Source organism: Lithobates pipiens, unplaced genomic scaffold (assembly GCF_037356315.1).
Source record: "Lithobates pipiens isolate NorthernLeopardFrog02 unplaced genomic scaffold, aLitPip1_a1.2 Scaffold_8, whole genome shotgun sequence".
NCBI classification, from domain to species: Eukaryota; Metazoa; Chordata; class Amphibia; order Anura; family Ranidae; genus Lithobates; species Lithobates pipiens.
The window spans coordinates 277998763-278025751 of record NW_027507903.1 but is presented as its reverse complement, the minus strand read 5'-3'; the positions used below and the strand labels follow the sequence as shown (position 1 = coordinate 278025751).

General features: G+C 40.4%; 1 protein-coding gene across 2 annotated transcripts in view; it reads left to right on the top strand.

Annotated features, from left to right (window-relative positions):
• CFAP54 (cilia and flagella associated protein 54) overlaps positions 1-26989 on the top strand; it is a 538848-nt gene that overhangs the window by 244360 nt on the left and 267499 nt on the right. For both annotated transcript variants that reach the window (XM_077472059.1, XM_077472058.1), the window contains exons 30-31: positions 3550-3639; positions 14803-14929. In XM_077472059.1, coding sequence (XP_077328185.1) covers positions 3550-3639; positions 14803-14929 — 217 coding nt within the window. The remainder of the gene's footprint in view (positions 1-3549; positions 3640-14802; positions 14930-26989) is intronic.

Below are 26989 nucleotides of genomic sequence, written 5' to 3'. Positions count from 1 at the left end.
GCTTGCAACGCCACATATAAAGCCACCTGTTGTTCCACACTTTGAGAAGTGTCCATCAAACTAACACAACATTGGTATACTCCCGATAAAATATCTAAATTTAACAACAAACTAGACAACAAATGTTTGAGATTATGTGGACAAAAAGGTGATATGTTCCATACATTCTGGACGTGCCCTAAAATTTCAATATATTGGGAGCACATTTTTCAGTTACACTCTGCAATCACCAACACAATCATACCTCTAAATCCTTCTCTAGCTCTACTTTCTCTTGATATCGATCGTTACCCTAATCCAATCAGAAATGTCTTAACAAATGTTTTAGCCCTTGTACACACGGTCGGACATTCCGACAACCAAATCCGTCGGATTTTGTCCGAAATTGTTGCATACACACGGTCGGACAAAGTTGTCGGAAAATCCGATCGTTCAGAACGTGATGACGTTATTTCGTTACGACGGGACTACGTTCAGGCTAGTAGCCAATAGCTTTGATGTAGGAATTTGATCTGAGCATGCGTGGCACTTTGTCCGATCGGAATTCTCTACACGTGATCGGAGTATGTCCGATCGGAGTATTTTGTCAGAAACTTTTACCAACAAGTTGGAAAACTTGGTCCGTCGGATACTCCGATGGAAATAGTCCGATGGAGACCACACAAAGTCGGAATATCCAACAAAACGGTCCGATCGGACACATTCCGTCTGAATCTCCGACCTTGTGTACAAAGGCTTACTGTCAGCCAGAATCAGTATTACCAGGAAATGGAAAAATCCTGATCCTTCTACAGTAAAAGAAGTGGTAGAATCGAATTCTATGAATCAACATTAGCTCTCTGACATAACAATAAAGAACATAACTATAAAATGTGGCAGCCATGGTTAAAATGGACTAACTCCCAAGACATTACTCAGGTTTTATGTTCCTAAATGTGTTGCGTAAACCTTTTTTCTTTGTATCTTAGTGTAACAGGTGGATACCTCTGTCCCGGACACAGTATAGCACCCATAGGGGTGTTCGGGACAATAATCGATTTCATTACCTCTAATTTACCTAGATTAGCCATATATATAATAATATGATGATAATACCTGTACTATTGTTCTTATATTACCTCTACAATGGGTATATCTATAGCTACCTGACAATTATATTTGATATTTCGCATTAGACACTGTTGTATATGTATTTACATGTTGTAATGGTATTTTATTTTATCTTATTGTATGTTACTTTTCTTGATACACTTTCAATAAAAACTATTGAATTGAAATTCCTAGTACAGGCATACCCCACATTTAAGTGCACAATGGGGTTTATTTACTAAAGCTGGAAAGTGCAAAATCAGGCTCACTTCTGCATAGAAACCAATGATTTTGCACTTTCCAGCTTTAGTAAATAAACCCCATTGTGTACTTAAAAGTGGGGTATGCCTGTAAGTCCAGTTTACTGCTGAGTTCTAGTCAGCAGTGAAAAAAAGGTGGGAGCTATGTTCCCAGATGGCAGGTGACCCTGTAACTGCTGGTCTGCATGTAAACTGATTTACTGTAGACTGGTCCAATCCAGTTTAAATTGCAGTTAAAATAGATATATTCACTTAATCCCCCGTATACACAGGCAGAATGTCAGGGGACATTTGCTGGTAAAAAAATACTGCCTGACATTCTGCCTGTGTATATGTTGGACGTGCATGCTGGAAAACCAGCAGCTGACCGTCTCCCAATCATCGCCCTCGGCCAATGACAGACAGCATTGATCGGGGTGTTCTGGCTGGGACAACCCCCTGTCGGAACTCAAAAGCTGCTGTACTAACCTCGCATGGTTAGTACAGCAGCTCCTGACCAAAGCAACCCGTGGGGTTGCGCAAAAAAACTGTAGGGTATATCTGACTTTAGTGTTTTCATTACCACACTAAAGCCTAGTACACATGATGAGATTATCGGACGAATGATCGTCCATTTTTTTTGCATGCTAGTCTCCATATTGAATGCGAATAGGTTACTAAAGTATGAAAAATTTTGTATGAAAGAAAAAAAAAATTGGGAGTGCTGTAATGTATCTGTATTTTTTGACGAAAACTGTACTGATTAAACAAAAATGGCACGATCTGGTATCTTTCGTGAAAAAAAATTGTGTTTGTCCTTTCTGAAACAGCTGTGTATGAACAACTAGATTATTGTACGATAACGTTGAAAGGGGAATTTTTCGTCCAGTTTTCTCATGCTGTATGAGGCTTTAGAAAAGCACACAGATAAACACTCTACAACCAGTATGGCTGTCAGTTAGGTCACCAGTATATTTTTATGTTATTATAGGAAAGTAAAGCACCCAGAACAAATTCAGAAAGGCTGGCATTCAAATCTTTGAGCTGTGAAACAGCAGTACATTAGCATAAGGATCCTCAGTGATCCTCAGTGATATTCAAGGAAGTTAGAGGTAGAGGTACCATCTCTAGTATAAACTGCATTGCTATCTGCAGAATGTTGTCCAGCAATAAATAGACATCCCGGCAGTACCACAAAGTGCTCCTAGCTACCCCTTTGCATATTTTGACTTCTTTTATGTCTTATCCTCCCTGAGTTTCCCTTCCCAGGCCTTTGCATTTAAATGTGTATTGCTTATTCATTCAGATGCCTCTTATCTTCTAATCCTCATAGACACAATAAAACGATTAAGCCAATCTAAACCTGGCCATACATGGAGCGATTTTCTTTCGTGCAACCATCTGTTGCAGGAAGGAAAATCGCTTGATTCCCCTACCAACACAGTCAGTGTTGAGGGGGAATCCCTCCCATAGAGCCATTGAGTTCACCCGGAGGGGGAGAGCCGTCCCCACCGGGAAAATACAGCAATTATTGCTAGTGGCTCTAGAAATAATGACATGTAAAATCCGACAGGCTGGTTGTACCCAGATTGATCAATCAATCAACTTGGGTACATTCAGCCTTCCCATACATGGTTTGAATCTGTTGAACCAGCCAAGATTCGAACTATCTATGGCCGGCTTAAGACCCAATACCATTTCATCAGAAAAAACTCTGGCCTGTCATAACACTTCTGTGAAAATATTTTAAACACGATTTTGCCTAGTTTTACACGTATGTTTAATATGTACTGATTAATAATGTGCTGTATATTCAGCTTGCTTTGTCTATTCCTGTATTAGGAATTTCACAAATTACATTTACTGATCCATGTGGTTTGCTTATAGAAAAAAAAGTAGTGATAAGTAATTACACTGATAAAATATATAACTTCACCATAATGTTGTTTCTCACTCTGATGCTCTCCTTTAAAAAAAAGAAAAAACAATTAAGAGATTCTTGCCACTGGAAAGAACAAGCTGAAACAGCAAAACGTAAATTTACCACTTGCTGAGCGCACATGTTGGAACAGAATTGTAAGCAGTGAAATTGCAGAGAAGCTTTAAAATGTAATATTGCTCAGTCTCAGAGTGACTTTCTTTATTAGTAAAATAAAGTCAGTAAATTTAAATATGTATTACTATAGTAATATAACTTTATTATTATCCTTTTGTTTTACAGTAACTGGAACAGAGCTCACTGGACAAGAGGATCCTATACTTCTTCATTCAGTAGTAACATGTTGGGCTCCAAATGCAGCTTTTAAAGAAAGTATGTATTTCATAAACCAGAATTCTAAAAACGTATATATTTAAATTCAAGAACTAAAATGTAATAATTTGAAACCTACCAGTATTTTAGGTGGAATTCCAAGCACCATCTAAGTAATCTTAACAATTTTCCCTCCCCTTTTCTAACACCTATTTTGAATAACCTATGTAAGACAGATCTGTATTCTATTTCCCCTGTGGCTAGAAAAGCATGGGAGTGGTGACATCACCCAATAAGCTTACTATGGCACATTAATTGTTGGCGCTCCTTCATCACCCCTGAAGCCACGCTTGCTAACAGGCAAATTACATTTTTTGCGAGCGGAAGAAAATATTTGTTGATCCTGCCATTAAAACAGTGTTGAGCCTTCTCATTCTCACAGAAACCTCAAGTATGTTGTATCTATCAGGAGGTGATAAGGTGTTCAGGAGAGCAACCAAAGGTGATGAGGTGCATTCTTCCACAGAGCTCTCTGTCTCTCTCTAGCTCTTCCTGCTCCAATATGTACTTGCACTCCATTTGCAGACATTACCCCCACTGCTTAGTGATCTTGGATGGGACTAACAGAAAGATAGTGCAGCACAAGAGCTATCAACATTCGACAATTCATCTATTTAGATTTGATGCAATTCACTTAGATACCTCAAAATGGCTATTGGAGATCTTTCTGGAACTAGCCCATTGTGGGACTTGCATAACATGACATACATGCTTGTATGTGTATATTATATTCCGTCATCCTTTTATTACTTTACAATTCACAAACCATCTTCTTCGGCTTCTGTGCACCTTTAGGGCTCATTCACATGAGATCTGTCTTCGTACATTTTTATTCTTTTTACAACTAAGGCAAAATACATTAATTGCAAGAAAATAGGCAGTTTTCACACCATTATATAATATAATAATAATATATGTTGCTTAAAAGAATACGTTTTGTATTCTGCATTTAAATGCATTACCCATGTTAATTCAACTGGAATTGAATTGGAACTTTCCTTTCCATGATAGGTATCCCTTTCTGGTTTGTATACTAATACATAAACCCCTTTTAGGTTAATTTTGCAAAGCTTGCTTTAACGTAAAAAGAAACTAAGAAAGAAATTGGGATGATTGCAAAGGCAATGTTAAATAATTAATATTTTTTTAAGTGGTTTTATAAGATGTGATAACTAATGCTTTGCGAGGTTTCCAAAAAATACTCAACTAGGCACTAAACAGTTTTGCCTTTTTCAAAGATATGCTCTCCAAAATGATATTGTTTTACCATGACAAGAACTCCCAGGCTCTGTTTTGCCGACAGCATCTTGTACTGCTACTGTTTAGATACATTGGTGCACCCTGAATCCCCCTTATATGTGATGGGATGAACGATGTCTACTTTTCTGGGGGTATTTGATTATGTCTCTTTAAAGTTAAATCTGAAGCTAGGGTCCACATTAAAATTAATGTGGCAAATTCTTTTAAACATCTTGGGAGTAAAACAAGGCTTCCAGTGATGTTCAATGGCCAAAAGATGTCACTCTTCCCTAGGTTTTGTGTAGCTATCAAGTCTGATATTGGCGTAGCTTTGCTTCACCAACTTTAGATTGATGCCATTGTCATTTCAGTCTAATGATATTTATCAGTAACCTGAACACTAATATTGTAGGTATTTTGCTGATGAAATATTATTATTTTTTTATATATAGGTTGAGCTCCACACATGCAGGTTAATGTCAGCATTCTATAAACCATCACAGTTTCATATTAGTTAAGCTTAGACATACCAACACAAATTCTGATAATCTGCTTTTTTGCCAATAATCATCTTGCGTATGACCACCTCCAGCAGTCCTGTCTGCTCAGACATAGGGATGGTCCCAATGTTCGAATCAAACGTAACTTCAATTCACACATCGGGTGTCCATTTGTCTGCAAACAAAGCGAATATATGGGGCATTCGCGGCAAATTAGAGCACCGCGGAGTGCCCCACCTGACCTGCATGCTTTGGCCAATCACAGCGCAAACTGCTGGGAGAGTCATGATTGGTCAAAGGCAGGGTGCCTCTGTCCAATCATGCCTCAGGGGACTAAGTCCTTGCCCCACACTATATAAGGCTGCTTACACAGCGGCCGTATGTTGTGTGATACATTGAGAAGAGAACTTGAGCTAGATTAGGCAGGATCGTTAGTGGCGTGCAGGCAGTGTAGTATATATTTAAATTGCCATCACTGTAGAATATATACAGTGCATTCTGTGTAGACTATATACAGTGCAGGCAGTCTAGTATATATATATATATATATATATATATATATATATATATATATATATACAGTGCAGCCGGTACAGAGTATATAATACAGTGCATTGAAGTGGTTAAGGGGAACCATATGACAGAATAAAAAAAAATGAGATGTGCCCCCCCCCCATCCATACCAGGCCCTTTGGGTCTGGTATAGATTTTAAGGGGACCTCCACGGCAAAAAAAATAAATACATTTTTGTCGGTGTCCCCCCAAAATCCATACCAGACCCTTATCCGAGCAAGCAGCCTGGCAGGCCAAGAAAGGGGGGTGATCGAACACCTCCCCTCCTGAACCATACCAGGCCGCTTGCCCTCAACATGGGGAGGGTGCTTTGGGGTCCCCCAAAGCACCTTGTCCCCATATTGATGGGGATAAGGGCCTCTTCCCGACAACCCTGGCCATTGGTTGTTGGGGTCTGCGGGTGGGGGGCTTATTGGAATCTGAAAGCCCCCTTTAACAAGGAGGTCCACAGATGCCCCCCCAAGTGAATGGGTAACGGGTACATTATGTCTTTTTATATATCTCAGAAGGTGAAAGAAAAAAAAAAAAAAGGAAAATTGACAATAACACTACAAAAATCAAAAATCACCTTGTGGCGCTACAAACGAAACACTGCTAAATAACAGTGCCCTACAATGTCCAAAATTGAACTACGTGAGAATTATAAACGCATGTGCATAAATATAGTACAATGAACATTAAAATAAATTGTGATTAAATAGCAATCAAAAATCGCATATAAGTAATAGCAATCAAAAATCGCATAAAAGTAATAAAGTGAATGAGTGACAGAACATAAATAGAGCAAATAAATAAAACAAAATATTTTCTGCTACAAATAGTGCTCTAATAACGATGTGCAGTCCCAAAGAAATTTGGTCTCAAAAATTCGATATTCAATTAGACACACTCAATGTCTAATAAGAAAAACTGATGATAGCATTAGTTCAAAGACTCCTTCTCGAGTTAAAATTCTATAGCAAAGTGTCCATAAAACGCAAAACCTCCACCGCACCCTAGGTGTTCGTGCCCCCCTCGTTTAGAACACTCGTTTAGAACACACATTATGTCTTTTGGCTGTGACAACTGTTATATAGGCAAGAGCGAGGCCACCCAGTGATGCGGGGTCATCCAGTTACATCAGCGGGTGGCCCCGCCCTTTTCCTATATAACAGTTGTCAAAGCCAAAAGACAGCAGTCGCCGGGAGGCCTCCAATGGAGGCAGAGTTTTTTTCGTTTTGCTATTTGTTATTTTTTCGGATCCATCAATTGACGATGGATGTACATCATGGGACACTTTTTTCTTTTTTAACCACTTCAGCCCTGGAAGATTTGGCTGCTAAATGACCAGGCAATTTTTTATGATACAGCACTGCGTCACTTTAACTGACAATTGCGCGGTCGTGCGACATTGTACTCAAACAAAATTGACGTCCTTTTTTTCCCACAAATACAACTTTCTTTTGGTGGTATTTGATCGCCTCTGCCATTTTTATTTTTTGCGCTATAAACAAAAGAAGAGCGTCTATTTTGAAAAAAACACAATGGGGGTTATTTACTAAAGGCAAATCCACTTTGCACTACAAGTGCAAAGTGCACTTGAAATTGCACTGAAAGTGCACTTGGAATTGCAGTCACTGTAGATCTCGGGGGGACATGCAAGGAGAATTTTAGCAAACAGCATTTTAGCTTGCACATGATTGGATAATAAAATCAGCAGCGCTTCCCCTCATTGAAGATCTACCCCTCAGATTTACAGCGACTGTACTTCCAAGTGCAATTTCAAGTGCACTTTGCGCTTGTAGTTTGCACTTGTAGTGCAAAGTGGATTTGCTTTTGTAAATAACCCCCAATATCTTTTACTTTTTGCAATAATAAATATCCCACATTTTTTATCAAATAAAATAATCTTTCCCTCAGTTTAGGCCGATATGTATTCTTCTACATATTTTTGGTAAAAAAAAATTGCAATAAGCATATATTGATTGGTTTGTGTAAAAGTTATAGCGTCTACAAAATAGGGCATAGATTTATGGCATTTTTATTATTAATTTTTTTTTACTAGTAATGGCGGCGATCTGTGATTTTTATCAGGACTGCAATATTGCGGCAGACAAACTGGACACTTTTGACACATTTTTGGGACCATTGACAATTATACAGCGATCAATGCTAAAAAAATGCACTGATTACTGTATAAATGTCACTGGTATGGAAGTGGTTAACACTAGGGGGAGATCAAGGGGTTAACTGTGTTCCCTAGGTATGTTCTAACTGTAGGGGGATGGGACTATCTAGGAGCAGAAAGAAATCAGTGTTCATACTTAGTAGGAACACATGATCTGTCTCTACTCCCCTGAAGAAACCGGAATTTCTGTGTCTACACACACTGATCACGGTTCTCGTTCTGTCACGAGAGATCGCGGGTGCCCAGCGGTCATCGCACCCATCTCCAGTGGCACACCCCTAGTGGCCAAAAGGCCAAAAGTGACTTAAGGTAACTGCGTTTCGCTCAGCCGTGCCATTCTGCCGCAGCAAAACTGTGGTGGCTGATCAGCAAGTGGTTAAAGGAATTGTCAAAAACTGTCTATTGTAGTTTTTACTTTTTGACACTTTATTTGGTGAATGGGTAGGGGTACAATGGGGAGAGGGGGGAGAGAGCAACAGGAGAAGATGGCGGCGGGAGACCCGATACCCATTCACATGGGGGCTGGGATTTGGGGGCCCCCTTGTTAAAGAGGGCTTCCAGATTTCGATAAGCCCTCCACCCAACTGACAACCAATGGCCTGTCAGGCTGTTTGCTCGGATAAGAGTCTGGTACGTAATTTTTTTTTTTCATTTTGTCGTGGAGTTCCCCTTAAAATCTGTGTCAGACCCAAAGGGCCTGGTAGGGATTTTATGGAGGACCCCACACTGTTTTAAAAAAAAAAAAAAGGTTAGGTTAATTTTTCCTTGGTTTTTTCATCTATATTGCCAGGAGGCGGCAATACATTACTGCCGCAAGCAATTTTAAATTACATTTTCTCCTTTAGAAATGTAATTTTGCTGTGGCAATGTTCTACACATTGCTCGGATGCGCCACTTTACAGGCAGATGAAGGGGACCCCCCAGGCACGATATTTAACCACTTGCTTACTGGGCACTTAAACCCACCTCATGCCCAGACCAATTTTCAGCTTTCAGCGCTGATGCACTTTGAATGACAATTGCGCGGGCATACAACACTGTACCCAAATGAACTTTTTATCATTTTTTTTCCCACAAATAGAGCTTTCTTTTGGTGGTATTTAATTACAGCTGGGAGTTTTATTTTTTGCTAAACAAACAAAAAAAGATGCAAAAAAAAAATCATGTTTAATAGTTTGTTATAAAATTTTGCAAACAGGTAATTTTTCTCCTTCATTGAAGTGCGCTGATGAGGCAGCACTGATAGGCTGCACTGGTGGGCACTGATAGGCTGCACTGGTGGGCACTGATAGGCTGCATTGGTGGGCACTGATAGGCTGCACTGGTGGGCACTGATAGGCATAGTTAAGGCGGCACTAATAGGCACAGATAAGGCGGCACCGATGGGCATAGATAAGGCGGCACTGATGGGCAAAGATGGGCACAGATAAGAGGGCACGGATGGGTGGCACAGATGGGTGGCATGGATGGGTGGCACTAAGGGGCACTGATAGGTACCACTGATAGATGGGACTGATGGGCACTGATAGGTGGCTCTGATAGGTGGCACTGCTGGGCACTGATGGGCGGCACTGCTGGGCACTGCTGGGCACTGGTAGATGACACTGATGGGCACAGATATGTGGCACTGGGGTGCAGCACCTTTGTTGAGGCAGATTGTGGGCACTGCTGGGTGGCACTGTGGGCACTGCTGGGTGGCACTGCTGGGTGGCACTGTGGGCACTGCTGGGTGGCACTGTGGGCACTGCTGGGTGGCACTGACAGGGGGGGACACATTTTTTATTGATGTGGCACTGGCAGGGGGCAGGTGGGCACTGGCAGGGGGCAGGTGGGCACTGGCAGGGCTGGCCGTGATCGGGACTGATGTCCCGATCACGGCCGCCGGTGATCGGCTCTTTTTTTTTCTCCTCGCGCTGTCAGCGCAAGGAGGAATAATAGCCGATTACCGGCTCCGTTGTATCACATGATCAGCTGTCATTGGCTGACAGCTGATCACGTGATAAGGGGTTGGGATCGACCCCTTGCTCGGATCAGTGATCAGGCGAGTCTCATAGACTCGCCGATCACAGAGCGCGCCGCGCGCGCCCCTCAGGGGGCGCGCAGGCCGCTCGTGCACGGGACGACTTCAATAGACGTAGTCCCGGCAAAGGAGATCCGCGCTGTAGCCGTCTCAAGTGGTTAAAGGAATATTTCATTTTTATTGTTTCATTTTAAGTATTATTAAAATCACTGCTGCTGAAAAAACAGTGGTTTTAAAAACTTTTTTTTGCATTGATTCATGTCCCTTAGGGCAGTACCCAGGTCCCTATACACTTTTTATGGCAATAACTTGCATTTAAGCCTTTAAAATTAGCACTTTTGATTTTCATGTTCATGTCCCATAGACTTTCATAGGGTTCGCATGCTCGCTTACAATTTTTTGTCTGTTCGCATGTTCTGGTGCAAACTGAACCGGGGGATGTTTGGCTCATCCCTACTTGTTAGGGCAGGATAGTCTTACCTGATAGATATATGGATATAGTTGGAGCAAGACAAAAGTTATTCAATGGTTGTATTGCCACAAACAGTGCCAATGAAAACTATTTAGTCTTATGCCGTGTACACACGACCGTTTTTCCTGTCGGAATAAACTCTGAAGGCTTTTCCGATGGAGTTCCGCTGAAACTGTCATGGGTACACACAATCACACCAAAGTTTGTTTGTCAAGAACGCGGTGACGTACAGCACGTACGACGGGACTAGAAAAAGGAAGTTCAATAGCCAGTAGCCAATAGCTTCCATCTCGTACTGGCTTCAGAGCATGCGTCGTTTTTCGTCCGTCGGAACAGAATTTTTGTAAAAAAAAACTCAGATGAGGCATACACACGATCGGAATATATGATGAAAAGCTTCCGTCTGACTTTTTCTGTCGGACATTCCGCTCGTGTGTACGCGGCATTAGACATTTTTATGTTTTATGATCTTGGAACACTGAAATATGGTGGAATATATTTTTAGCACTGATATAAAAATAGGAGAAATAGACTTGATGATAACAGATCTAAAAGTTATTTAAATTATTTAAAATGAATAAAAAAAAACTGACTGCATAAATATATACCCCAATTAATATGACTTACCTAAATTATAACTAAACTTTAACTACTGCAGCCAAATTACATTTTCCAAATTACATAATTAGTTAACTAAAGATCAGTTCCATTTAAGTAATTATTTGTCTGAAAGCCTAATTCTCTCCTCTAGGCTCCGGTATCTTTTAGATTGTATCAGTTTTGTTGTATTTAATTAACCCTCTACCCTCACAAGTCTTCCAGGGCCTGCTGCAGAAAAGCACCCCAAAACATGATTCTGCCACCTACTTCCGCACCTAGATCACCTCCATTTAGCCAACTATATTTAACCACTTCCCACCCGGTCAATATACATATACGGCTGGGTGGGAGCTTTCTACTCCTGAGAGGACGTTCAGGAACGTCCTTCAGAAGGAGGGGGATCGCGCGTGCAGCGGCGCGATCGCGATGTGCTCGTGTCAGCCCTCCTGATCACATTACGGCCATGTCCAATCACGGCCGCCATGTGATGTAAACAAACAGCCGGTTGCTAGGCAATCGGCTCTCCTCTCCTCACACGGAAGTCGTCGCTGAGGAGAGGAGAGCAGATCGCTGCAGCCGGCTGGTGTTCAGTGAGTATGAGCTGTTTTTACAGCTTTTTACTAACTGATCACTAGTCTAGTGTAAAACACACAGTGTAAACACACATGTCACCACAACACACATGTCCCCAAATAATAAAAAGACATGTCCCCAAATAAAAAAACACATGTCCCCCCCATATGTCCCACTAAAATCACATGTTCCAATGATTATCTGCACACATATGTACGTGATCACCTGCACACATATGTACATGATCATTTGCGTACATATGTCCGTGATCACACAAATCAATTATTATACACTTAACTGAATTTTTTTACCAAAAACATGTAGCAGAATACATTTTGGCTTAAATTTATGACAAAATTCGATTTTATTGGATTTCTTTTAAAATAGAAAAAATAAAATATTGTTTTTTTCTCCAAATTTCCGCTTTTTTTGCGCTTATATCGCAAAAAATAAAAAACTGAGTCGTGAATAAATACCACCAAAACAAAGCTCTATTTGTGCGAACAAAATGATAAAAATTTCATTTGGGTACAGTGTAGCATGACCGCGCAATTGTCATTGAAAGTGCGAGAGCGATGAAAGCTGAAAATTGGGCAGGGAAGGAAGGGGGCGAAAGTGCCCTGTATTGTAGTGGTTAAATAAATGTGTATCTATAGCATGGGTCTTCAAACTATGGCCCTCCAGTTGTTCAGGAACTACAATTCCCATCATGTCTAGTCATGTGTGTGAATTTCAGAGTTTTACAATGCCTCATGGGATGTGTAGTTTCGCAACAGCTGGAGGGCCGTAGTTTGAGGATCCCTGATCTAGAGGATCCAATTTCTGGTGAGTCAGTACTGTAGCATAACCCACACCATGAAGACAGAAGAGCACTCCAAGCAACATCATGAAAAGTAATTTTAAAGCATATTGAAGCACAATAAAGGTGATTCAAAAGTACACATTTCAAAGTCACTAAAATGAATACTATAATTAGTGATTAGGAAACGCGAAGATGAGCTTGGATTCGGTCCGAAACCAGAAACAAGCTATCATTGCCAAGCCAATCAACCAATCATTCCCTTCCTTGCAGCTGCATATACACAAAGGGGCGGGGAGGATCATGATATCATTGAGCTGTTATGGCCACATGGCCTTATTAGGTCAGTGACATTGAGGGTATGGCGCAACTGTAGATCTGCCAAGAACATCAAAAGTGAGTGACTGTGCAAGTAACAGACAAGTGAGGAAGGTCACCAAGAGGCCTATGACAACCCTAAATAATTTACAGGCCTCAGTGGTGCGACTGGATACACTATACATACAAAAACAGTTGCAGCTTTATAAAAGAATGGCAGAAAGAACTGTTACATAAAACCCATCTGACATCTTGTCTGCAGTTTGTCAGAAGGCATTTTGGAGACTCTGAAGTTACCTGGAAGAGAGTTATAACACCAAAATGTAGCTTATTGGCCAATTAGCGCTAACTCTCATGTTTTGCATTAGCTATACACTCTGCATCATCATAAACACGCCATCCCCACCATAAAATGTGTGCGGTAGCATCATGTTGGGGGATGCTTTGCAGAAGGTCCTAGAGGGATTATGAGGATAGAGGGTAAAAAGAATACAGTCAAATTGAGACAATCTGGAAGAAACTCGATCCTAGGGAGAACATTTTTCTTCTGGACCAGACAATGGCCATCCACAACTCTACCCTCATTTTCATAATCAATCTCATCTCAAAATACTGCACAAACCATCCACTTTACTTCTCCAAAGACCTTCTCATCCAAAGTCGCCTTCTCCCATGCTTGTGTCCAAGATTTATGTATACCCTCTCCCACCCTCTGAAACTCTTTACCCCAACCTGTATGGCTATCTCCAGTTCTGCCTGAAATTTTACAGTTTTGAACAACACAGTTCACTACAGTTTGTATCGCTTTTGCTTCCCCTTTAGATTGTAAACTCTCAAAAGAAGAACCCCTTATTCCTCTTGTCTTGAATTGCATTGCAACTGTGCTGTCTCCTTTTATATTGTAAAATGTATGCAAACTGTTGCTGTTAAAAAAAAAAAAAAAAAAAACTATAATAATCCTGATAATGACCCCAAGCAATTAAGTCTACTTTTACACTGGGGTGGGGGTTGGGGGGGGGGGGGGGGGCTGTTATAGCGGTGCTTTTCAGCCGATAGCGTGGATATTTTAAACCCCGCTAGTGGCTGAGGAAAGGGTTAAAAGCACCTGAAAAGCGCCACTGCCCAAGCGCTTTGCAGGTGCTTCAGCAGCCCTGCCCATTGATTTCAATGGCAGGGGTGGGGGTGGAGCGGTGTATACACTGCTCCTCCCCTACTCCAAAGATGCTGCTTGTAGGACTTTTTTTTCCTGTTCTGCACTTGGGCTTTCACACTGGGGCTGCAGAAAAGGCAGTTTACAGGCACTTTTCAGGCGCTATTTTTAGGGCAAAAACACCTGTAAAATGGCTCAGTGTGAAAGTGTAAAGTAAAAACCATTTAACAAACAACAATAGCAATGTCTTGGACCTCTATCCAACATAGATTTTGACTCACAATGCCCATGCAACCTGCCAGAGTTGGAGCGATTTTGCATAAAGAAATAGGGGGAAATATCAATGCCCAGATTTATACAGTCAGCTATTTTGTGGTTTTCACTTAAAACCACTTTTGACAATAAACAGTATATTACTGTTGATCTGTATGAAACCAAAATCAAAATTAAAGCCACTGGGATTTAATTTTTCATGATAATAATACATAAAAACGGGTAATACTTTTTATAACCACATTTAATGTTGTTGCATAATATGACTGTGGGCACCTGCCATGCTGGCACTCATCTGTCAGATTTAGTCACCACTGTGGATGGTCAAATGGGTTGAATATCAGATTTCCCACCACAAAAAGAAGGGGAAGTGTTTGGTGGCCCCATCAGACTGTTTACAGACAGTAATTCTTTTGGTAAAGTTGGTACATTTTTATGTAAGGTAGACTAATAATCTTATCTTGACTCTTTTGATACAGTCATGAAATTCAAGAAAAAATCTCGTTTCCTGGAATTTATTGTTCAGTTGTTGCAGCGAGTTTTATTAGAGGAAAAGCATCAGAAAGTACTTGAGTGGTCTGCAGCTGTGCTTGACTATTTGAAAAGGTAAAGTTTTGCATCTTCCTGCGTAGATTGTGATATAAGTAAAATTCATGAAGAAAAAATGGTTTCTCCTTTGTACATTTCAAGTCATTCATTCTGGACTTGGTATTGAATGGTATGAATTCAGCCCAGAAGTGTTTTTTATCTATCTATCTATCTATCTATCTATCTATCTATCTATCTATCTATCTATCTATCTATCTCTGTTTCTATCCTCCCTCATGTGATCCACCCATTTGAGTGCGTTATCAGAAAGCTGTACTTTTGTTAACTGCTTCCCGACCGCCTCATGCAGATATACTGCAGCAGAAGGGCACGTACAGGCAGATTAACGTACCTGTACATTGCCCTTTAAGAGACAGCTCGTGGGCATGACGCTGGCGGTGACCGCGTGCCCGCTGGGAGCACCGTGACCGCGATCGTGGGTCCCGTATACCCGATGTCCGCGGGTATACCCACGATCATCTCACGGTTTGGAAGAACGGGGAGATGCTAATGTAAACAAGCATCTCCCTGTTTTGCCTAGTGACACTGTCACTGATTAGCTCTCCCTGTAATCGGGAGTGCGGATCAGTGATGTGTCACACACAGCCCCTCCCCCCCACAGTTAGAATCACTCCGTAGGACACACTTAACCCCTACAGTGCCACCTAGTGGTTAACCCCTTCACTGCCAGTGACATTTTTACAGAAATCAATGCAATTTTTTAGCATTGATCACTGTATTAATGCCATTGGTCCCAAAAATGGGTAAAAATTGTCCAATGTGTCCACCATAATGTTGCAGTCACGATAAAAATCGCTGATAGCCGCCATTACTAGTAAAAAAAAAAATATCAATAAAAATGCCATAAAACTATCCCCTATTTTGTAGATGCTATAACTTTTGTGCAAACCAATCAACAAACGATTATTGCCATTTTTTTTACCAAGATATGTAGAAGAATACGTATCGGCCTAAACTGAGGAAAAAAACATTTTTTAATATTTTTTGGGGATATTTATTATAGCAAAAAGTAAAAAAGAATGTGTTTTTTTCAAAATTGTGGCTATTTTTTTGTTTATAGCGCAAAAAATAAAAACTACAGAGGTGATCAAATACCACCAAAAGAAAGCTCTATTTGTGGGAAAAAAAGGACGTTAATTTTGTTTGGGAGCCACGTTGCATGTCCGCGCAATTGTCAGTTAAAGTGACGCAGTGCCGAATCGCAAAGAGTGCTCTGGTCAGGAAAGGGGTAAATTCTTCAGGGGCTGAAGTGGTTAAGTGGTTAAACTTTTTTCACTTGCGCAAAGTCTATTCCATTGACAAATTGTTACAATGTTTATACTTAAGTTCAACTGATAAAGAATGTTGTGATTCTTGGCAGACTGCCCAGTTTAAAAAAAATTTAAAAATGTACTTTTTATTTTCAATCTGTAGTCTCTGTATTTTGGAAAACTGTCAAAAAGTTCAATGGAGTCTACACCTTTGGCGTATAGGAAATGTAATTTCCTGCTTACGAGTTTCTCAGAATAAAATTTAAGGCACCCCCTACACTAGGGATTTCATTTTTTGGGAGATACACTGACTTTTCTACTAAATGGATGTAGACACTTCCGTGTTTCCCATTTGACCAGTAAAATTTACTCAGGTGGTTATAATGAAACCAGGCTCTCTATTAGGAAATCAGTCTGGGAAGGACACACAATGAAACAAACAGCAATTTCTCTTTCAGAAAAATGTAGAACTCTATAACATACTTGTCTTTCAAAATCCTTGCAATGTAAAAAGAAAATTGTCCTCAGGAGATACTTTTTTTTTTCAATAAAAGTAAAATTACAATTTAGGCTGGGTTCACACTGCTGCGATGCGGGAACACTGCAAATCTACTGCGGGTTCCCGCATCGCATGCCTCCCGGCGGCAGTTCACACTGCCCTATGTGAACTGCTGGGAGTGTCAGTGAAAAGTTAATGATACCCCCAGATCAGTTCGCATATCGCAGTGCGATCTGCAAACTCGGACAGGAATCGGATCGCATGGTGTGAACACCCATGCGATCCGATTCTGCTGCGGACCAAAAAAGGGTCCTGTGCGAGTTTGGGCCGGATGCGATGCAAATTCAGCCATACTATCTGTATGGCTGAACTTGCATCGCACAGAGATCGGATGTGATTTGCACTGCAGTGGGGTGTGAATCACATCCGATGTCGTACACCGCAGCAGTGTGAACCCAGCCTGCAGTGCAGTGCGAATCACATCCGATCTCGTACACCGCAGCAGTGTGAACTCAGCCTTAGCATTAAAAAAAAGTAATGCATAACTGAGAGTGCCTGACAGCAGATAATAAAGGTTTGTAGTGGAAACGTCAGCCAAAACTTTTTTTTGTGGGAAAAAGTTACATGCTAGGTTATTGTTGTCCACCTCCCTTAGATATACTGCTAAAGCTGGCCATACATTATACAATTATCTTGTACAATCTTCCTAGATTTACCAAAATCATATAATATAAGGTCAAACTTAAACACTTTTAATTTATATGCAGTCAGGCAGGCTCTTGCACTACATAGTTGAAGGTAAATCTAAGGGGAAATCTGAGGTGTGAAGGTTGGTCCACTGCTAAATGTTGATCACACGTGTTGCTTTCCAACTCCATAATTCTATCGAATAACTTCCACTTATCCCCCCCCCCCCCCCCCTCCGGTGCCACATTTGGCACCTTTCAGGGGGGAATAGGTACCTGTTTTTGACAGGTACCATTCCCCACCAATGGCAGATCAGGCTGCGGCCTGGTCTCCCGGAAGTTCGGCCCCCTCCTCCTTCCTCCACCACTGGACCAATTAGAAAGCACAGTTCACTTTCACTTGCGCAGTAGAGGGCTAGCTGTGAGGTCAAAAGGCTTCACCGCCGGGTTCCCTTACCCATAATGGTGGCGGCTGCACCCGACAGCTGATCCAAACATCGGTTATGGTGTTAACATTGTGGGCTCCCTGGACAGGTAAGTGTCCATATTGTAAAAGTCAACAGCTGCAGTATTTGTAGCTGCTGACTTAAATTTTTTTGTGGGGGGCTGGACCTCCTTTTAACAGCAGAAACTTCAGGTGACCACTTATGTCTGATTCCCAATGCTGAAAGTTATCTGCAGACACAGTAATTTAAAGCAGAACTGTGGGCAACCACTAAAATTGTAAATATTCATATTGTCCACTGTCCAGGCCTCAATCTGGATCCTGCATATAAAATGTTTATACACTATGTAAAATAAATTTTCCATAATGCTGTACTTCAGTTTGCTGGCATGGGAGAAGGTCGAAGAAGGACTTGGAAGCTAAAGAACAGTACTGTGTTGTGGCATCCTCCTCTTCCCCCAGCATATTGGAATAAAGTGGGCATGTTGATAGTTGGGTACATTGTGCCTTCGCCCACTTTTGATAACAGTGGCCACAAAGCAGTCACTGATCAGATCTATGACAGTCATTGGACACATTGGGGTAGATTTACTAAAACTGGTGCACACAGAAATTGGTGCAGCTGTGCATAGTAACCAATCAATTTCAGTTTGTTAAATTAAACTTTGAACATGGAAGCTGATTGGTTAGGCACAGCTGTGCCAGATTCTGTGTGCACCAATTTTAGTAAATTCAGCAAAGGGATTCACCTATTTCAAATTCAAATTGAGCAACATACCATTTTGGGTGTTGTTTGGGCTAACGTTGATTGCCATACTTTTATTTGAAAGGCTACAAAAAGGCTTTAAAGTTCAAATAAAGTCACAAAAATAGATATGCAGTCAGATTGATGTTGTACAATCAGCTTCCAGTGTCATTGTTTTACCTCCACTTCCATGGTTATGCACATGTGTAGGGTGTCTAAATACGACTGTGCAGTCCAATAGGTACTATAGTTGCACCCAGTGCACCAAGTAACCAGCACTAAATACAGGACTCTGTTTCTCTACAACACTGGTCTGTGTAAGGATCTTTGTGTTTATGAGTGTGACAATACCTCTGCTATACTTGAGGCAAAAGGCATTCATGGCATCTCCAAGCAAAATGCAGTGTGTTACAGATCGTAGTGTGAAGGGTAACAGGACTATAAAGACATTAAAATGTGACAATTCAGCTAGGCTTTTAGCTAGATAAAAGGCAAAATTAACATGTTTAATAGGCAGAAATGTTTATTTAAACCTAAACATCTCTGTTCATGCATACATCAAACCTTGCTTGTTTCCTTTTAAGCCTAAATATTAAGCTACTTGCATACATCTAATTGTGATTTTTTTTTTTTTTTTATGATGTTTAGTGTGGGCTTTTACCATCTATGTGACATGCATTTTTCCAGGGTTTACCATACTATTACACTGCTTTCAAAGTGACATGTATGGAGGAAAAAAGCAAAGTAGAAACTCATTTCAAAATGACATGATGAAAAAACCCTATGGACACCAACTATATGGCTTGCACTGGAAAATGACTGTTAAAATCTATAAGCCTAATTTGCAGTGCTATTGTGGAGAAGTAATAGTCCTTAAAATTGATTTATGGACATTATTTGTTTGTTATTTGTTTTTCTGGTTCCTCAGGTTTTATTACCTGTTGATCCCTTCAGTAGATCCATTATATTTCAACTTCCTTTACTAGAGAGACAACACTTCATTCTGCAATAACATCAGGAAGTAGCATTGTCCCCCTGAGGATTGATCAAGTCATTCTAAAGTCTCAAGGTTTTTAACCCTAATGCATTACCCGTATTAAGGTAAAAGACATTCCACTAGCTGTTCCTATTTGATCCTGCACTGTGCCCATCTGCAGCTGCTCTGGTCTATTCTTGGTCTCGCAGGACATATTGAGAGCAGTTGGCTCCTGCTGCTGTCAATCAAATTTGCTGTGTGTGTGTGTCTATGGATGCACACAGCCCCACTCAGGAGTGCACCCCCAATAGGTAGAGTGGAGAGCAGCACAGAGGAATCCCAGAAGAGGAGTTAAGGAATTGAACAGAGCAGGTAAGTATAAACCTCTTTTTTATTTTAGGAAAATTTCAGCTTAAAGCCTAACTTTTTCTAATAATTTGTAGGTGTTACAGAAACAGTTTTTTTTTTGAGGAAAAAAAGTTTAAACCATATAAATGAAAACTGGCTATTTTATGTACAGGCAGTGTTGCGTGGTTTGCCCCAAATTCTACAGCTGTCACCTTTGCTAGATAGCTGCATCTGCATGTGAAAGTGGAGAAAACTTTTAATTAAAAAAAGTAATAAAAAAAAAAAGATTTTGTTTAAAGAAAATGTCTTCTTGAAGCCACCTTTCTACTGGCATCTTGGCAATGTATCGAACAGTCTTTGGCACTCTGCCTTCTACTTGTTCTTTAAAGTAATAATCTTTGCGAATAGCAGAAACAAAAAACTAATTTCACAAATTTTTTTTTGAGAATGCACTCTCTAGTAAATCTTTTGGGTTAGTAATATTTCAAAGGCCATCACAATATATTGTCATGTAGTATGTGGTTCTTCTAAGATAATAGCTTCAGATTCAGTTTCTTGCTTAGACAGATGGATAGGTCCATTGAAAACTTTCACAACTCTATCATGTACAAGTCCTGTGAATCATGTATAAGCCCTGTGAGTGTGGTTTAATCTTTGCTATACAAAAAAAAACCTTCAACAAATGCTCAAATACCAAAGTGCATTTTCTGTTTCCAATATATCAAAATAAAAGACGAAAACCCCTGACAACAAACTGAATTTGATTTCTCAAGCAAAGCATGCTTCTGTATAGGTTCTCCTATAGCCAGATGGGTTTTTTTTATGTGCAGGTAGGGAAAAAAAACAATACTAATTTATTTTTTAAGCTAATTGATAGTTAGTAGGAAAGAACGTGTAAAACGGTAATTTATACATACATTATATTGCTTCTTTTTTAAAAAACATTTTTACAATTAAACTCCTGATATAATCTGTATACATTTTACACACAGGACATTCTTGTTGTTTAAAAATAAGAAAAATCGTATCTTTCGTTTCCAGATATGGGAGTTTTACATAACAATCCATATTTAATTATGACACTGTCAAAAGATTTTAGATTATTTTTGGATTAACCAAAGTTTGTTCACAAACTCTGTTTCAGCTATATTAATTTATTGCTTAGCTTATATAAATAAGTTTGTTATGCAGTCCCAGTTAAGCAGCCCATAGCTAATTTGAAATTCTTTCCTTCCACCACAGGTGGAAAGAATGAAAATCACTCAAGTCCCCCATCAACACAGTCAATGTTATGCCCCGTAAACACGAGCGGAATTTCCGTCGGAAAAATCTTGACTGTTTTTTCAGACGGAATTTCGCTCAAGCTTGGCTTGCATACACACGGTCACACAAAAGTTCTATGAACTTTTTGCTGCCAAGAACGCATGATGTTCAACACTACGATGAGCCAAGACATTTCTGAGCATTCGTCAAATTGTTTCCGAGCATGCGTAGGAATTTTGCGCGTCGGGATTGCTACAGCCGATCAGAATTTCCGATCAGAACTTTTTCCATCGGAAAAATAGAGAACCTGCTCTCAATCTTTTGCTGGCAGAAATTCCACCAGCAAAAAGTCTGATGGAGCATACACAAGGTTGGAATATCTGACCAAAGGCTCTCACCGGACTTTTGCTTTGCGATCGTGTGTAGGGGGCTTTAGGGCTCTTTCACACATGCTTGTTCATTTTCATGGACTTCACTTACTCAGTGGGGGTTTATCCCCGCTGAGCCAGTGGATGAAAAGTCTGTCTCTGCTCAGTGTGCAGAGGTGGACCTGTCAGAGCCCCGCTCTCCTCTATGGGGAATCAGATGAAAACGGCTGTCCGTTTTCATCCGATCCACCAGATGCATGGAAAAAAGGGTTTCCATCCGTCTGGATTTAGTGAAGCGCATCAGTGTCAGATGTCAGCAGACATGTCACCACTGACATTCGTCGCTCCTTAGAGGTGCATGGAGCGTCCGTTCAGGTCTGCCTGAAAAAATTGACAGGCGGACCTTGGCGGTCCGTATGTGTGAAATGGCCCTTAATTGGGGAATGCCTCCCGCAGCACTGTTGTGTTCTTACGGTGAGGGAGCTCTCCTGGCTGGCAAAAAGAAATGATTACTGCTAGCGGCTGTAGCCGTCGGCAGTAATAGCATGTAAAAAATCCAACATAATAGGAAAAAAAATTCGGAAAATTGAACGATAGATCGACTTGTGTATAATTAGCCTGCCCACAGATAGATTGAATCTCGGCCGGTCCCTTCTGAACTGGACACATTTTGATCCAGCTTTAGGTCTGCCATCTTTTCAGGTTAAATAGTTTTTGGGACAGTGTGCATTAGATTACCACATTTTGAGACACCTGATTTTAGCTCTCACTCTTTTTCTTGTAGAAATACAAGTTTTGTGCTAAGCACAAGTTTCCATTTGTTTTATAAAATACGAGAAAGATAACTTGAATTTTGTATTAGGTTTGAAATCACTATGCTTTAGTGCCCATTATACAAAGTTCTACTACCCTAAAAGATAGTGGGCGCCATTCACTAAATCAGATCGCATGTAGTATTTAGGTGTCCAGAAAATTTTTCCCTAAACATCATATGCGTTCCTGAAACTGTCAATTCACTATACCGTTTTGTGGAATTTGCTGCAAAACGCTAAGGTAAATAATGCATTAAAAGGATGTATAGTCAATTCACAGAAGGAACTAAATGTTTAAATGCATGCAGTAATTAAGTAGTAGTACTACTCAGCGGGCGGTCCTGTTTCAGATAAAACTGGTCTCTGCAGTGGATTTGCCACACTTTTATGAGCAGTGGGAGAGGGGGCCCCCCTCCTGCTGCGATCCGGTGCCCTCCGCCACTTATTGGAGCCGCCGGGCAGCAGTGAAGGCGATCGCATCTGCTCACTAGCTTGCCATGGAGACGAGTGAGGGGAAGATGGCCCCCACTAGTCTCCATATCATTGCAGAGCAGAAGCGACGTCAAAACGTCACTTCCACCCATAGCTCTTAAAGAGACATATTTTTATTTATTTTTTTCAAATGACATTAAATTTTTTATTTTTTTTTATTTATTGCATTTTAGTGTAACTATGAGATCTGAAGTGTTTTTGACCCCAGATCTCATATTTAAGAGGTCCTGCTATGCTTTTTTTCTATTACAAGGGATGTTTACTTTCCTTGTAATAGGGATAAAAGGGACACACTTTTTTTTTCTTTAAAATTAAAAAATAAAATAAATGAACAAATAATAAAAAAAATAAAATTTAATTTTTTTTTAGCGCCCGATCCCACCAAGCTCGTGTGAACGCATAGGGGAGCAGCGCCTGCATATGAAAATGGTATTCAAACAACACATGTGAGGTATTGCCACGATCGTTAGAGTGAGAGAAATAATTCTAGCCCTAGAACTCCTCTCTAACTCAAAACATGCAACCTGTATAATTTTTTTAACCGTGCCTATGGAGATTTTTAAGGGTAAAAGTTTGTCGCCATTCCACGAGCAGGTGCAATTTTGAAGCGTGACATGTTGGGTATCAATTTAATTGGCGTAACATTATCTTTCACTATATATAAAGAAAATTGGGCTAACTTTACTGTTGTATTATTTTTTAATTCAAAAATATATTTTTTCAAAATAAAAACTGCGCTTGTAATAAATATGGTGTGACAGAAAGTATTGCAATGACCGCCATTTTATTCTCTAGGTTGTTAGAAAAAAACAATATATAACGTTTGGGGGTTCTAAGTGATTTAATAGTAAAACATTTTTTTTTTAATTTGTAAACACCAAATCTCAAAAAGAGGCTTGGTCCTTAAGTGGTTGAAGAAGTATAGAAAAGCTTGTTTGGCTATACTTCTCGTGTGGATCACAGGAGTGCAATTCGTTTTACACGCCTGTGACCCGGGCTGAAGTCCGCTCTCTGCTGATGTCACCAATGTCATTCTAGGGTCCACATCATCCCAGCCATGGTGTCTGGATCCACCAGGTGCCTGGACTGACACCCAGTTCAGCCTCTCAGCGAGCCTTTGAGAGCCTGAGACGTCCGCTTCATCTCCTCCACAGTTCAGCGCTCCAATGAGCGAGGAGGGAGAAGAGCACAGAGCTGTGACTGACAGTCTACAGCTCTCTGCTCACGGAGCTCTGAAAATGGAGTGATCGGTGGTGTTTGATGACTCGGTTCTCAGTGTAGAGGCGCCGGGGCGACAGATGCAGAATCAGACCCACGCTGCATCCACCTACTGTAGGTAAGTATGATTGGGGTAAAAAAAAAATCCTTTTCTTCTCTTTTAAGGCAGACTGTGCACTTTGCAAGTTGCTCCAGAGCTTAGTACTTGAGGTAGAGCTTCACCTTACAAAGAATACCCAATCACGTGCAAGGAAAAAAAACAGCATTTTTGCTTGCACATGATTGGATGATGGAGGCAGATCTCCCTCTCTTTTACTAAGCTCTGGAGCAACTTCACTTGCAAAATATTCACTGCATGTGCCATTACTTTTTTAAATCCACATATGGAAATTACATATAGTAAAATCTATTTTCTCTGGTCATTTCACCAGATTTTTAGAGACTTTTTTGTGAATATACAAGCATATACATCATTTGCTGCAAAAAAAACCTCCCAATCACTGCAAACTTAATACAATGTGCATTAATATCACAATGGTATAATCCCTTGTTAAAGTGGGGATACTTTACCTTTTCACAATTAGATATCTTCCCACTGACAAGTTCCCACTGACACCATTGATCTTTTTAGCTATCTATAAGGGGGTAATTCTTCCCAATGACCATAAGGACCATTCTTTCCACTGACCATCACACTAATGTATCATGAGTTGTAGATATATAATCGTATTTAGCAGGGGTTTCCTGAGACTGGAAAGTTATTTCAAGGGTCCCTCTGTGTTGAAAAGTTTGAGAAAGGCCGCATGAAAGTGTAACTAAAGGCAAAACTTTCTTTTTCAATTTGGACAGAGTAATGGAGGGTTAAAACCCCTGTCAGTTTGTTTTTCTGCCATCTTTGGCCCATTGCGGACATTTACCTCCACTTCCTGTTCCATAGCTAAAACAGGAAGTGAGAGAAAATCCCTGCAAATTAAGGGAATCCCTTGGGGTCCCTGAAGTCAACTAGCTTCCCTATTAGAATATTTCCTCTCTATTACTTTTCTGTGGACAACCAAAAATTTGGAGTATTCTTTTAACCACTTAAGCCCCACACCATTTTTTCCCCAGACCACTTTTTGCGATTCGGCACTGCGTCGTTTAACTGACAATTGTGCAGTCGTGCGACGTGGCTCCCAAACAAAATTGATGTCCTTTTTTTTCCACAAATAGAGCTTTCTTTTGGTGGTATTTGATCACCCCTGCGGTTTTTATTTTTTGCACTATAAACAAACATAGAGTGACAATTTTGAAAAAAAACGCATTATTTTTTACTTTTTGTTATAATAAATATCCCCCAAAAATATATAAAAAAACATTTTTTTCCCCAGTTTAGGCCGATACGTATTCTTCTACATATTTTTGGTAAAAAAAATTGCAATACGCGATTATTGATTGGTTGCACGAAAGAAAGTCACATTGTGTGTGGCCTGCCCTAAAGTGAAAATGCATACAAAACAGCTACTCCCCTTTAAACTACGCCTATGAGAAAGTTTTGTAAGCATTGGGTTTGCTATACTAAAGGTAAATGTGCTGGCCCCTTTGCAAGGGAACATTCCTTTAGCTTTGTGAATGAGGTGAAGCTCTGATGACCTCCAATCATGAACAACCAAAAATATTGTTTTTTATTTTTAATAATCTAATTTTCCTTTCACGTGATCGTGTAATTTTTAAGTGAATTCTTACCTGAATTCTGTTGCAAAGTGAACTGCCTATTTTCCTTTTGTAAATCAATTCTTATAAGTCTAAAAGGATGCAAATGGTAGAATCCAGGAGCACTATATCCCAAGAATTCCAAAAATCCAACATAGTAACATTAGTTTTATAATAATTATATCTTATTGTTATATCTCTTAGCCCTTGTACACACGGTCGGACATTCCAACAGAAAATGTCCGATTGGACCGTGTTCTCGGATAATCCGACCATGTGTGGGCTCCATCGGATTGTTTCCCTTGGAATATCCGACGACAAAGTTTTAGAGTTGGGCTATAAAATTTTCCAACAACATGATCCGATCGGACTTTGTCCGATCGTTTGTAGAGAATTCCGATCGGACAAAGTGCCACCATGCTCAGATCAAATTCCTAGACCAAAGCTATTGGCTACTAGCCTGAACGTAGTCCCATCTTAACAAAATAACGTCATCACGTTCTGAATGATCGGATTTTCCGACAACTTTGTCCGATCGTGTGTATGCAACACCAGTTTCGGATAAAATCCGTCGGACAAAATCTGACGGATTTGGTTGTCGGACTGTCCGACCGTGTGTACAAGGGCTAAGAGGTTTTTCAGTTCTGGGTTTTTGCCTACTGGTTTTATGGATGCAGTCTGTTTTCAAACCTTGCACTGCTACAGTATGTCAGGGAGTGAAGAGTACATAAGTTCCTAAATCTAGCTCCAACTTAGTTATGTCCTAAGTTACTTTAAATATACAGAATGCTTTGTATGATTAGAAAGTTTTGTCTTCCTGACCATTATAAAGTGTGCTAAAGTGTGATTTTAGGCTGGCCATACATGATTCTGATCTTGGTCTATTTAACAGGAATCGGCCAAGATTCAAACCGTTAATGGGCAGGCTGAATGTACCAAGTTGATGTTGGGTACAACCAGCCTACCGGATTTGCTTGCAATTATCGCAAGCAGCTGCTAGGAATAATCACTGTCTTCTTCCGGTGTGGATGGCTTCGCCCGCCCCACCCTGCCGGGAGAAGACAATTGCCGATTCCCCTGTTAGCACTGTCTGTGTTTTAATGGGAGTATTGTGCGAATCTCTTTCCTGCAACCCATGGTTGCAGGAAATAAATTTGTACCACCTTAGTGTTGCCTTGTCAGTGTCGACTAGATTGTGTTAGATCTTTAATTCTACCAAGGTGGACATTTTCAATTTATCCTCACTAATAGTGCAGGGATCAATCA